This window comes from Periplaneta americana, chromosome 10 (assembly GCF_040183065.1).
Source record: "Periplaneta americana isolate PAMFEO1 chromosome 10, P.americana_PAMFEO1_priV1, whole genome shotgun sequence".
NCBI lineage: Eukaryota > Metazoa > Arthropoda > Insecta > Blattodea > Blattidae > Periplaneta > Periplaneta americana.
Genome location: NC_091126.1, coordinates 32,361,982 through 32,376,422, shown reverse-complemented (window position 1 = coordinate 32,376,422; position 14,441 = coordinate 32,361,982). Strand labels below are relative to the sequence as shown.

Here is a 14,441-nt window from a genome sequence, read left to right as displayed (position 1 = left end):
TCCACCCTCCCCCTGCCTCCCTCTTCCTCCCTCCCTCCCTCCCCCCTCCATCACTCTCCCTCTCTGTGCCAGCTGTCTATGTACAGTTAGTCAGAAAATATTGATGCTCAGATATTTCCAAGTTGCTTTAATTCATTGCTCTGCTGGTAAGATGAATTTAAAATCATTTCGTTGTGTGAATAACACCATTTTCCAGGAGAGAATTAAGTTGAATCCTTTAAATACAGCTATCATCTGGATGATTTGCTCTCTACCTGTTACTTTAAAAATTGACAACTTAATGTAATTTTTTAACTAACTCTGTCTCTGCATCTTTGAATCATTCACACTGCATTTAATGGTGTATAGAATTACATATTATATATTATGATGAAATGTTACTGTTGTGAGAAAACAAATATTTGCCAGTTATTATTTTAAGCTTTGAACAGAAGTAACAAGATAAGTTCATTGTAAATACAATCGAACACCTCTTTCGCACTTTTAAGAGAAACAGAAAGAGGTGTAAATTTAGAGAACATTGGGACAGAAAACAAATGGTGTATATAACAGGAATGTAACAGTAAGGTTTCACTGTAGATGCTTTGAATTGAATTTAACGGAGGGAGGCACTATGGCCCAGCACTGCGACCTTGTTCAGCTCTATTGCGCTAGCCCTCTGGTGACAGATTCCCAAACCCACACCACCTGACCAGGACCTCCTATATTACCGGACCTGACACTGTAAACAAACATGGTGGACAATAGAGTGGTTAACGCACCTGTGAAAGTATACGTACTTCATGTGAATGTTTATTGTGTTTCTTGTATCATTTGCCTCTAGTTTAATCGTTGAAGGGTTTATAAGTTAGTACTATATATTAATAGAATTGTGACATAATTAACCCATATCTGCCTAGTGTTGCGTTTTCGCAACAGTCTGCGTTAACTACTTTTCTGAAAAAATGCAAAGGAATGAATTACAAAATTAACTTTTATTTCATTGCTGTGTATACTAGAAGAATCAAAGGAGCCTGCAGCACAATAATTAACTTCCATTTCAGTTTCATGTGGCGGTGCAAAAATTGTGAAAATATTCAACAACAAAAAAGTCTTGGGCATAAATGGGTTAATGTAAATTGTTTTCGTAGAGAACAAAGCTTGAAAGTGTTGTTATGTTGTTAATCTTAAAATGTCTCGCACATGTAGTGTCCCAGGTTGCAAATCGAATTACAATAAAGAAAGTCCGTTTGTACATGTATTTTTGTTTCTAAAAGATAAAGATTTAAGGGATAAGTGGATAAGAAGCATTCATCGTGAACATTTTACCCCAACAAACAACTCAGTGTAAGAAAACTAGCAGCGAAATGCAGCAAGGTATTGGCCAACATATTTATTAATAATTACTGCATGGTCCAAAATGAAAAGCAGGCATTGAAAGACAAAAATAAAACCCACTGAAACTGTTCCAAGTTCAAAAAATAGGCTGCTGTGCTCTCCAAGCTGTGAATTCTTCATCGTTTTTAGTTGTACAGCCTATCTAATCCCTTGTGTATGTATAAGTGGATATTACAGTGATAAGTTATAGTGAATAGTGTCATTTCATTCTGAATCAACATTACTGGATACAGTGAGAAATTACAGTGCTGTGCTCTCCAAGCTGTGAATTCATCATTTTTAGTTGTACAGCCTATCTAATCCCTTGTGTAGGCCTATGTATAAGTGGATATTACAACGATAAGCTATGGTGAATAGTGTCACTTCATTCTGAATCAACATCAGTGGATATAGTGAGAAACTACAGTGAATAGTGTCATTTCATTCTGAATCAACACCAGTGGATACAGTGAGAAACTACAGTGAATAGTGTCACTTCATTCTGAATCAACATCAGTGGATATAGTGAGAAACTACAGTGAATAGTGTCATTTCATTCTGAATCAACACCAGTGGATACAGTGAGAAACTACAGTGAATAGTGTCATTTCATTCTGAATCGAACACCAGTGGATACAGTGAGAAACTACAGTGAATAGTGCCATTTCATTATAAATCAATATCAGTGGGCACAGTGTTAAACTGTACGTAATGAATAGTTAGTTTTATTTTCAACCAATCTCAGTGAATCAGTGACAAAGTTTAGTGACTAGGAAGACAGGACTCCATATTATATAATTTCCAGTTGCTGATGAAATCTATTTCTATAATCAAGGTAAGATTTCCTAAATCCAGAAGTAGCAGCTATTCAGTATTGTATTACTGCCTTCTATTTCCTAACAAATCTGAATTTTACAAGAGTTAATTGGGCAATTGCCAGTATTCATATATAAAAACATATAGGCCTAGGCCTAAAATAATAACATATTGAAGCTTTTAATCACTTGTTTTCTTTTATTATTGGTGAATATGTAGGCATATTTTTATGTTACTGAATGTACTATGTTCATTTATGTAGGTAAGGAACTTTATTATTTATTATTTATTGTTTCATTGAGAATTTTGTTAAAATAATCTTATCGATGCCGTATTTATTTTAACTCATTGCAATCTACGAAATCCCTCTTCCGGCCGCCATCTTGGATGCCAGTGTCGGGTCTGGTAATATAGGAGGTCCTGACCTGACCAAACTAAGGTTCTCTGGTCCAGGTTTCGAGCAGGCAACCCCACTCGTCCCTAGGCCAACCCCCTCCATGCGTTGCCGGCCGGAATTTGGGGTACACTATGAAACGATAATGAAGTGGAGAAATAGTGGTGGAATGTTGTAAATACGTAATTTGGGGAAAACCCGAAGAACCCCAGGAAAAACCCCAACTGCGACCTTGTTTGCCATAAGTGTCACTATGGATTATTTCAATGAAAAAAATCCATTGAAAAAATCCCAGAGCTGACCGGGAATCGAACCCGGGCCACCTGCATGACAGTCCGAAGGTCTGACCATTCAGCCACCACAGAGGTATTGTAGGTGCTTAGCATGTTACGATATTTGTCACTGACAAACTGAAACGGTTGTGGAGTTGAGAATGAAGACATGTTTGGCTTACATGGCCGAGTTCTGGAAATTTTGTGGAAAAAAAAAAAAATAAAGTTAAATACTGTACAAACAAGTAGGCCTACAGAAAGTTTTAACTTCTCATCACTCTTGGAAATACAGTAGCGTGCAAATTAATCCGAACAACGTAATCACTTATGCAAAAACACTCAAACGGGATAAAAAAAGGATCTAAGGCATACCTCAGTAATCTATGTGGCCTCCCTTGTTCCTAATAACAGCTCAGACGATTTGGCATGGCTTCCACTAATTTCCCACAAATATTCTTCATTTCTTCATCGTGAAACCATACACCAATGAGGGCAGAACTCATCTTCTCCTTTGTAGAACAATCCATTTTTTGCATTCTTCTTTTGCAAATTGACCACAAGTTCTCAATGGGGTTGATGTCGGGTGAGTTGCCTGGCCAGGGGGAGTACCTGAATATTCTTCTTGTTGAATTCCGTAGTTTTTCGAGACGTATGGCATGGTGCCAGGTCTTGTTGGAACACACCTCTGCCATCCGGAAATGATTTTTGCAGCTGGGGTACGATTCTGGTTTCCAATAAGTGAATATATTTGTCAGAATTCATCATTCCCTTGCTAGGTATTAATGCTCCAGGCCCTTCATGTGTAAAACAACCCCAAAACATTACTTTAGGGGGGGGGGGGGTATTTGGGTGCTTGTTGGAGATGAGCTGCTGTTACTTTTTCGGATCCTTTCTGTACATAAGAAACACGGTGGCCGTGGACCTCGAAATGAGACTCGTTGGAAAAAAGTACATTCACTGTCCAGTGTTGATGTAATTTTGCCCACATTAAGCGTTTTTTGCACATAACAGGGGTTAGCAGTTGCTTCTTAATAGGCTTACGAGCCCTTCGTCCAGCTTCCAAAAGCCTATGCAGCACTGTTGTGACGTGAATATTTGCGCCAGTGGTAGCCATTAACTCGCGGGTTTAGTCGACAGCAGTTAGTGTAGGATTTAATTTACTTTTCCAGACAATTAAACTATCATCTGCAGGTGAAGTCTTCCTTTTCCGGCCACAGTTTCCTTTTCTCTGGGGTGTGATGGATCCAGTCTCCCTGTATCGTTTTATGATCGAATTAACAGTAGCCAAACTGATGTGACATACTGCAGCAATTTGCCTCTGTGTCATAGAAGAATGCTCTGCTAATGTTATAATTTTAGACCGTTTTCATGGAGTTGTATCCATTTGTGAAGACGATAGAATGTACATAGGATTGCAGTATTAAGTCTTCAACACAACTGAAATGCTTATAAGTACAAAACGACAGGCAAAATGTCACATATTATAAAAAAAAATAATGACAGACCTTTAACAATGGAATTACACGTACTACAGATGTCAATTAAAGTGCTATGAGAAGCTGTGAGGCCAACAATGACAGAAAATGTAAAAATATGTCGCGTTCGGATTAATTTGCACGCTACTGTATGTTGCTTTTAGACCTGATGAAATTGATGGGCTTCATGATTTTGATGTATTTTAAAAACATTTGTTTATGAACTGTTTTATTTGAGTGACAGTACTGTTAATACTTACTAAATGTAATGTTTTGTAGTATACGTCCAGAACGGAAAACAACAAGCAAGTGGTCAGAAGAGACAACTCTCAAGTTTGTGAAAGAGTACCGACAGTTGGAATGTCTGTGGGATGTTAAATCACCATCATACAGGTTTTTATTAATATTTCATTATTCCTTAATATCTTATTTAATGTAACAAATACCCAAATTAATTTTCTTCTGACATTGTTGTCTTGCCTAATTGTGAACATTGTACTGTAAACTTCAAACCTGAAATTTTGACAGTTTAGTATTAACATTTAAAAACTGTGTAGTATCTTTGGGTTATAGTTCACATTAAACTTCTTTCATATAGGGTATGATGTTTGCGTCGTGTGTTTATATAAGGTGATTCCATAGTAACTTACGTTACATTCAGACACATTTCTGAACTTATTAGATGTACTAAAACAAAAATAAAGTTTTTTTGGCTTATTTATTGCATTTAGGAATACTCTTCATGGCAGCAACCAGTAGTCGGGAATATAATTAATTATTTATGATTTATTGATGAAATACGAGGCGCATTCAGAAAGTAAGTTTCCCGATTTTTTCCCCTTGAAAGTAAACGTAATTAGCCGTGTCAATTGCGCATGCATAACAGATCTATGATGTATCAATCATATGCCAGCCAGACAGATCCCGTCTGATGCCAGTAGCGTGGCAGCAGTGGTCCGAAATGGAAGCTCTTATTCCTTCTCCTGCCGCCTGCGAGGTTTGGTCGGTGATAAAGTTCTTTAATGCACAAAGCATTGCGCCAATTGAAATTCATCGGCAGCTCTGTCAGGTCTATGGGCCGAACATCATGAGTAAGCAGATGGTGCGTCGCTGATGTAGGCAGTTTTCCGGAGGTCGTCAAAGTGTCCATGATGAAGAGCGCAGTGGGCGACCGTCCCTCATCAATGATGATTGTGTTGAGCTGGTATGGCAGTGCATCATGGAGAACCATCATTTCACGATTACGGAACTGAGCAGCCATTTTCCGCAGATATCGCGATCCTTGTTGCATGAGATTGTCACTAAGCACCTGCTGTTCAAAAAAGTGTGTGCCAGGTGGGTGCCGAAAAACCTGACACCCGAACATAAAATGCAATGTTTAGGAGCAGCACTGACATTTCTGCAACGGTATCACGATGACTGCGACGAGTTCCTCGACAGGATCGTCACGGGCATTGAGACTTGGATTTCGCACTTCACCCCGAAAACCAAGCAGCAGTCAATGCATTGGTGGCATAGTGGATCTCCGGTCAGGACGAAATTCAAACAGACGCTGTTGGTACGGAAAGTGATGTGCACGGTGTTCTGGGATAGGAAGGACATTCTGCTCATTGACTTCCTTCCAAGAGGTGAAACAGTGAACGCTGACCGTTACTGTGGAACACTGCGAAAATTGCGACATGCCATTCAAAACAAGAGGCGTGGAATGCTTACTGCAGGTGTTGTGCTCCATGACAATGCTCGTCCATATACGGCTCGGCGCACAGCAGCTGTTTTGACGGAATTTGGCTGGGAGTTGTTTGATCACCCACCCTACAGTCCTGATCTTGCTGCCAGCGATTTTCACGTTTTCTTGCACCTCAAGAAATTCTTGTCCTCCGGTGAGTGTTTTGGCAACGACGAAGAGCTGAAACATCTGTCACACACTGGTTCCATTCACAGGCGGCAGAGTTCTACGACAGAGGGATACAAAAGTTGATCCCACGATACGACAGGTGTCTCAATTCTGATGGTGGCCATGTTGAAAAATAGCTGAAACATTGCTGTACCTGTTGCCAATAAATGTTTTCCTGAAAGTGTGTGTTCTTTTTTTTTTAAAAAAATAGGGAAACTTACTTTCTGGATGCGCCTCGTAGTTGTTGTAACTCAGGTTACATAAATCTTTATTTTTTGTTGTAGTATAATATAATGAGTTGATAAATATAACTGAATGTAACTTGAGTTGCTGTTGAATGACCCTATACCAGATTTGTAAGAGGAGGATGCTCGTTTAATGTTTTAGATGGACACAGAAACCAGTAATGGTAATGCTATCATCTTTACATGCCATGAAGATGCATGGGGAGCATGGAGATAGAGCCCAGTGCTTTCATGACCTCAGCACTAGAATTAAGTGGTGTTGTCGATACCACTCTTCAACTGCGCTGCGTTTATTGTCAGCACTGGGCCAGTACTTAATTTGATAGTAGGCTGAGTGGACCGCAGGACCATTCTGAGAAATGAATCAGTACTTCCTACGAATTTGTGACTTTTAAGGGTTTCTGTTCCTTACCAGTTTATGAGTTTCTGTCACTTTATAACATTTATTTTAAGTAATACTCACTAATCGAGAACTTTCATGGATTACAAATGTCGCCTTACTTATCCATTTTCTTGTACAGGGTGGGGCATAGGAACCAAGTGTTTTTAAAATAATCATAAAATAATTAGTTTTTGTTTTCAACACAATTTATTGGTAGAACAACATTTGTGAGAACATACCATTTCAATTATGAGCTGAAAATTACATCTGGCAAGTGATGTCCATCTACTCTGACGCAGTGTTCAAGGTGCTGACGAAAATTGACCTCTACTCTTTCCAGGAGATCTCTGTTGATTTGAGTGTTATGTTGACGTATCGCTTCCTTTAATTCAGCACCCAATACCGAAAATTTCGTCTGTTAACAGCTACATTAAGGTGGAAATGGGCTTCATCACTCATTGCAATCTTCATGTTTCCAGACTGCTCGTGGAGTGCAAGCATTTCCTGTGCGAAATTCATCGTTGGGGTAATCCCTTACATTGAATTTCTAAACAGCCACCCACTTGTATGCGTGTAAATGCAAATCGTCATGCAAAACCTGTCGTACGATTGCTGATTCCAAGTGCAGTTGAATGTCTTCGAGCAGAGCGTTCTGGGCCGCGCAGTATCGCTTGTCTGACTCTTTCAACATTTTCTGGAGTACACACTCTGTGTTTGTGGCTGGGCAGTTATTTATTCAGTATTGCACCTTTTCTTCAAAGATTGTTAACTCAACATAAGATTGTGTCACGCATGGAAACTGAATCATTGCGATTAATATTGAATCTGTAGCAAAACTCACGCTGTATCATGGTCACCAACTCACCATTCGTAACAAAAGAATCATATGAAAACATGTGTCCACTGCTCCATGATGCCCACTGCAGGTGAAATGCTATGAGCCACGGAATGGAATGTCACATGCCGCATGTCTCTCCCTTTCATAATGACCGAGTACAAACCATTCCAAAAACACTTGGTTCCCATGCCCTACCTTGTACATGTCCTTTCATTTTTCTAATTTCACAGTGGTTTCTTTCATTTTCTCTATCTTATTGCATTAAAGTTATCTTTGGGAAGCTGTAAACAGAACAGCAAATGTAGCAACGATAAGATGAGTTATGATTCTCCTATATTTACAAAAATATTCAATAAATTGAAGGTATAAATTTTGTATTATGCAATTTTGCATTGAGAAGAAATTGCAACAGAAGTAAATATATGTCTGTATCTGTGCTTGCAAGCGCACACGCGCGAGTTGTTCCGAAATTCGCGCACACAGGCTACATTGTGTGAATCTGGATGAAAAAGGAAACGAAAATGTTGGTGACAAAATTTCGCCTGAAGAATTTTTAATTGCACAATTGGGTAACTGCACAACATAGGATGTCTTGTGGCCTACTATAGTGTAATGCTTACTGTATTTATCAACAGTAATCTCACTTGAAGCTTTGATTTATCTAGAGAAAATCAAAACTCGAGTGGGATTTAATTGACTATTACACGATTAGAAGAAAGTATATAAAGATTATAAGTAATGAAGTACTCCAATACAATAAAATATTAATTTACTTACGAAAATACAACTGTCTTCAATTAATGTATTATTGTACAATCTGAACATTACAAATATTATGCTAGATGCATGCTAAATGGCAGTGGTGTGTTATAATTATGTGATGTTATCAGGTGTGCCAACTATGGAATCGTCATTGAACTCTGTAGATGGTTACTACTCATGAAGGCTTTGTTGATTCAATTTCATTTTTATTAAAACAGTTGCATTCCACTTCAATTATCCGGATCTCAGTAATCAACGTCACTTTACAGATGATTTTCAATAAATCTTAGTATTAAACACACACTGATACGTGACTATCCATAATATCATATAGCAGAAGCTATAACATAACCTAAATAATATAAACAAGTGTTTTAATTAAAAGTTTCAATTAGGGATGATGAAATAAACAAGAAAAGTTTTAATTAACGATGATGACATAAAAAATAAACATGAATAATTTTAAAAGAAACAATTATTGAATGTTTTAGTGATTGGTGTTAGTGTTTTATATTAGACATGTGCGTAAAAGAAGTGAAACTCGTTGATGTACATGGTGTATTCCTCAACTTATTCAGGATTTCCGAATGGTGCTCTTCATTTATTTGTAAATAGGATAAAATTAAACAAATGCTAGGGACGCGATAAAATTGTGCGATAAGCAGCCATGATTGGTTGAAATACGTCCTTTTGTACCGTTTTATTGGTCAAAAGTAGTGTGACGTAGTAAAAGTGTAATAGTCATTGTAACAAACAAGCAATAAATTCACAAGAAGAAATATTTTATTATGAAGCTATGAAAGAATATAATATTATTATTATATATTATATATCACTGCCACCGAGTGTATACCCAATTGTAATGTTGATAAATAAACACACGCACAGAGGGGGAGGGAGGGGGAGGAGAGAGAGAGAGAGAGAGAGAGAGAGAGAGAGAGAGAGAGAGAGAGAGGAGGGAGGGAGAGAGTTTTCTAACCATGAACATTTAGTTTTAATGCAGCATACAGATAGCTTTTGTAGTATGATCACAGGAGTAACGAATATTTGCAAAATACAGTGTTGCCACATTTTGTAATTGATTTTTTGGACGAAATTTTGTCAGTAACATTTTCGTCTCCATTTCCATCCAGGATTCACATGATATAGTGAGCGCGAATTTTGGGACACATACACACCAATATCAAATAGTTGAAATGTTCTTAATTGAGAATTTTACTCTAATGATTAAAATGCTTTTCCTTTTGTACAGAAACAAGGCTGCACGTGATGCAGCATATATGCAGCTTGCTGAATGCTCCAAATTACCTGGCTTCACTGTTCAGGAAGCAAAAAACAAAATCAAAAACTTAAGGTCAACGTACAGTCAGGAATTGAAAAAAGTGAAGCAATCCAAAAAAGTATTTTGTGATGAAGTGTATCAACCGTCGCTAATATGGTACAAAGAAATCGATGCCTTCCTTGGACCTGTAATTGCAAGCAGGGATACACAAGCAGCAGCAGTAAGTAGAAAAGGATAATATAATGGCGAAAAGTTCTCAGAATTTTCCTGTTTGTACATGTTAGAAATATGCCTAGCTCTGCAAATTTCCGGCCGAAGTTCATATCTTGGTGAATGCAGACTACGATGCAAGAGTAATGGAATGGAGAAAAGTTCTCTCTCGCGCCGGGATTTGAACCTGGGTTTTCATCTCTACGTGCTGATGCTTTATCCACTAAGCCACACCGGATACCCACCCGAGCGTCGGAGAGAATCGTCTCAGTTTAAGTTCCACCTCTCGAGTTCCCTCTAGTGGCCGCCTTCTTCACTACGTCATAGATGTCTATGAATGTAGGACTGAAGTCCACACATGTGCTGAGGTGCACTCGTTATGAGTGACTAGTTGGCTGGGATCCGACGGAATAAGCGCTGTCTTAAATCACGAAGTGATTTACGCATATCACGAGTGCACCTCAGCACATGTGTGGACTTCAGTCCTACGTTCATAGACATCTGTGACATAGTGCAGAGGGCGGCCACTAGAGGGAACCCAAGAGTTGGAACTTAAACTTAGACGATTCTGTCTGACGCCGGGGTGGGTATCTGGTGTGGCTTAGTGGATAAAGCATCAGCACGTAGAGCTGAAAACCCGGGTTCAAATCCCGGTGCCAGAGGGAATTTTTCTCCGTTCCATTACTCTTTCATCGTATGATGATGCAGAATATCTGCATGGAAATATCATATGTACTTCGGTACATTAAAATAATATAGATGATATGCGTAAATCACTTCGTGATTTAAGACGGCGCTTATTCTGTCGGATCCCGGCCAACTAGTCACTCATAACGAGTGCACCTCAGCACATGTGTGGACTTCAGTCCTACGTTCATGGACATCTATGACGTAGTGCAGAGGGCGGTCACTAGACACTAGAGGGAACCCAAGAGTTGGAACTTAAACTGAGACGATTCTGTCCGACGCCGGGGTGGGTATCCAGTGTGGCTTAGTGGATAAAGCATCAGCACGTAGAGCTGAAAACCTGGGTTCAAATCCTTGCGCCGGAGAGAATTTTTCTCCATTCCATTACTCTTTCATCGTATGATGACGCAGAATATCTGCATGGAAATATATGTACTTCGGTACATTAAAATAATAAATATGAATGCAGACTAGTTATTCAGTACAGGTTTTCTGGAGATGGTTTCCATTTCCCTTGATATCTCATAATTTCTCCACATTTCAAGTGCAGAAAGTTACAGGTAACACTTACATTGAACAATAATCATCGTGAACAATGTTATAGAATTATTGGATGAATTTCTATCATTTATTGTTCGTTAATTCGCATTTTTAACTTATTTGGTTACAGTATACAATAATTACCTCACGTAATTTTTCAAAATTGTCGGCTAACAGAGCCTTATACATGAAAATTATTCTTGCAGTCTGAATTTATTAGACCACCTTTCAACCTGCAGACTATACTGACACTGACAAGGAGAGGACATACTCTGTATATCACCGAATTATATCAGATTTTGTGACATGAAAGTACAAGACACACTGTTTACAGTCATACCTGATATGGGTGGCCAATGACTCCTCGTTTTGGAAATATTGGCTATTGTTTGTGACATACTTCCGTTAGGTGCCTAATAGGGAAGCATTAGACTGTGTAACAGCGTACCTCATATGGTTGGATGCTGAGTTGTCATCCAGGCAACTCGAGTTCGAAACCTAATGCCTTCTCATATTTTAAAACTTGATATTATTATTATTATTATTATTATTATTATTATTATTATTATTATTATTATTATTTTAATTCACTTTCAGTTGTCAGTTCCTATATTCAAAGCCATGTTGAAATATGCGTGGTATGCATCAAAATTGATAAACGAACGAGAAGTGTTTGTGAATGTGAAGGATATCTGTTTCGCAGCTGAAGTGCGGAAAAATGTGTATGACTCTGGACAATGTTCTTTCATTTGCTGTCCATGGTGCAGGAAATATGTATGTTTTGTGTGTTTTTATGACATCATAATGAATCGGGTACGAAATGAAATGGAATAGCTGCTACACAAATAGAACAAACACCAGTGACACATCTTACCTTCCTACGTGAGCAGTATTTCATTGTTTATCCTTTACAATACAATGTTAGTTAATTAGTAATTTGTTTAAAACATGATGAAGCATTCAATACATTGAGAAATATGATATAGGTATGTAAATAGATAACTGTGATCACAATATTAATCATTATTAAAAGAAAAAAATATAGGACCAGTTAAGATTCGAACTCAAGTTGCCTGGATAACAACTCAGCATCCAACCATATGGGCTACGCTATTACACAGTCTAATCCTTCCCTGTTGAGCACCTAACGGAAGTATGTCACAGACAATAGCCAAATTTTCAAAACGAGGGGTCATTGGCCACCCATATCAGGTATGACTTTAAACAGTACTTCTTGTACTTTCATCTCACACAATCTTATTTAATTCGGTGATATCACAGTCTACTATATACAGTCGCGAAGCTCAATATGTAGTAAAAATGCAAACATGGGTAGTTGCCCACCACTAGGATCGCTACTATCGCCTCATCATCGCAGATCTCTCTCCTAGCAGCCGACAAAATATGTTACACTTTCGTTGTGTTCTTTTGGGAAAATTAACACCTTCCTTCCATTATTGAAATATTAAATGCATAAAGTTAATTTATTATTTTAATGAAGTATATTAAATTCCACCATAAACTCGAAGATACCTGCAAGAAATAGGTTAATATTATTTTTGTTTGTGCAAAACGAACTGAAATTTACTATAATCGCTTCACTCATTCAAGATTATAGCGATAATTAACTATGAAACCAATAAATATTAATTTGCATTTCCCTTTACAACAATAATAATGGAAATATGAATTAATGGATTAACTTATGTACGTGTACCGGTACTTGTAGTGTAGGCTTACGTAGTTGAGGTTAAGCAATAATAATCACACCAGAATTGGAAATAAAACGTGATTAATAAATTTTATTGTAACAGACTTTTTCTACGTCTCTAATAAAGTAACAAATAAAAATAACAACAAAATTAACAGCTATAATTAAAAACATATCCTTTGAAAAAAAAAAAAAGTAGGCCTAAGCAATAATAATCCCACCAGAATTGAAAATAAAACGTGATCAATAAATTTCATTAAAACAAACTTAATTTTTCTACGTCTCTAGTAAAATATTATTATTCCAATTATTGTATTTTAGCCATTAACATTTTCATTACAACCAATAACGAACATTTCACAAGCATCAATGTGAAATATGCAACGAGCTAGCACTCGATGGAAATACGATTCAGTCCAAAGTCGACAGTGGACAGTCTATTGTTTCTAGTTGCTAACCGCTTGGAGCACTTTATCACGAGATTTGCAAAAAATCACCTCAAGCTTCGCGACTGTATATAGTAGACTGTGGTGATATATAGAGCGTGTCCTCTCCTTGTGAGTGTAGAAACATGGATTCTTCTCTTACGACATTTACTTGTCCACACCTTAAACACCACTATTGAAAAGGGTAGCCTGTGGGGATGCCTGTCTTAACATCATCATAGAGAGGATTCCCTGGGATAGAGTGAGATGGCAAGTAGCTCTTTCTCTTTCAAATTAACAAGCCAACTTAAACTTCATGCACAGTACACATCCACATACAAATATGGAAATAAAATTTGTAGCTCCTTTCTTGTATAAGTTTCACTTACAACACACTGTGCATGTGCAGTAAACAAGAGCCCCTGTGTGTATGCTACTTGTGGGCAGTCGTGCGAAATTGTTGTCTACATACAGGTGGACTCCCATCAAGACTTGCTTCAAATTTTAATTTTGTATCTGTACAATGACAGGGAAGAATGGGAAAATTTCGAATTTGATGACAGTGAGGAAATCGATGACCAGCCTAGACCTCTAGTAGTAGTATTATAAATAAAAAGAATAAAGATGATCAGCATGGGGGATAAGATTTTGTAACTTAGAGAATTTGGTGGTATTTTAGTTTGTTTAGAGCAGCGGTCATCAGCACAGTGCACCCTCGGGCTAGCATCTCTTACCTGCGGATAAGACATTGCATTGGCGTGCATCCATGGCTGCTGGCAGATATACTTCTTCCCTCTCTCTTCTGCGCAATGGTGCATATTGCAATACACTTCTTACCCATTACCCATTTCAGCAAGTGCTGATGACCACTGGTTTAGAGGAATCTGTCCTTTAATCGACAATTCCATAATACTTGCAATCACTTGTCCCAAATTATAGTACAGCTATGCTGTCTCTGGCCCTGTTGTTTCACATGGTAAGAAAAGTGAAAAAGAGAGAGACCGGCATTGTCAACCTTTATCGTTTTGAGGTTGAAAATAGTACCTCGAAATTCTACTGTGAATGAAACTATTCTGCTAAATTTTAACCTTAAAACACTCTGGTTCATTTTCATAATCGTAATGTTTTTAATTACTATAGTTTGCTGCTACA

At 37.9% G+C, this 14,441-nt stretch overlaps 1 protein-coding gene across 2 annotated transcripts in view; it reads left to right on the top strand.

Annotated features, from left to right (window-relative positions):
* Positions 1 to 14,441, top strand: part of LOC138707557 (uncharacterized) — a 46,215-nt gene that overhangs the window by 15,796 nt on the left and 15,978 nt on the right. For both annotated transcript variants that reach the window (XM_069837121.1, XM_069837120.1), the window contains exons 4-5: positions 4,593 to 4,706; positions 9,687 to 9,936. In XM_069837121.1, coding sequence (XP_069693222.1) covers positions 4,593 to 4,706; positions 9,687 to 9,936 — 364 coding nt within the window. The remainder of the gene's footprint in view (positions 1 to 4,592; positions 4,707 to 9,686; positions 9,937 to 14,441) is intronic.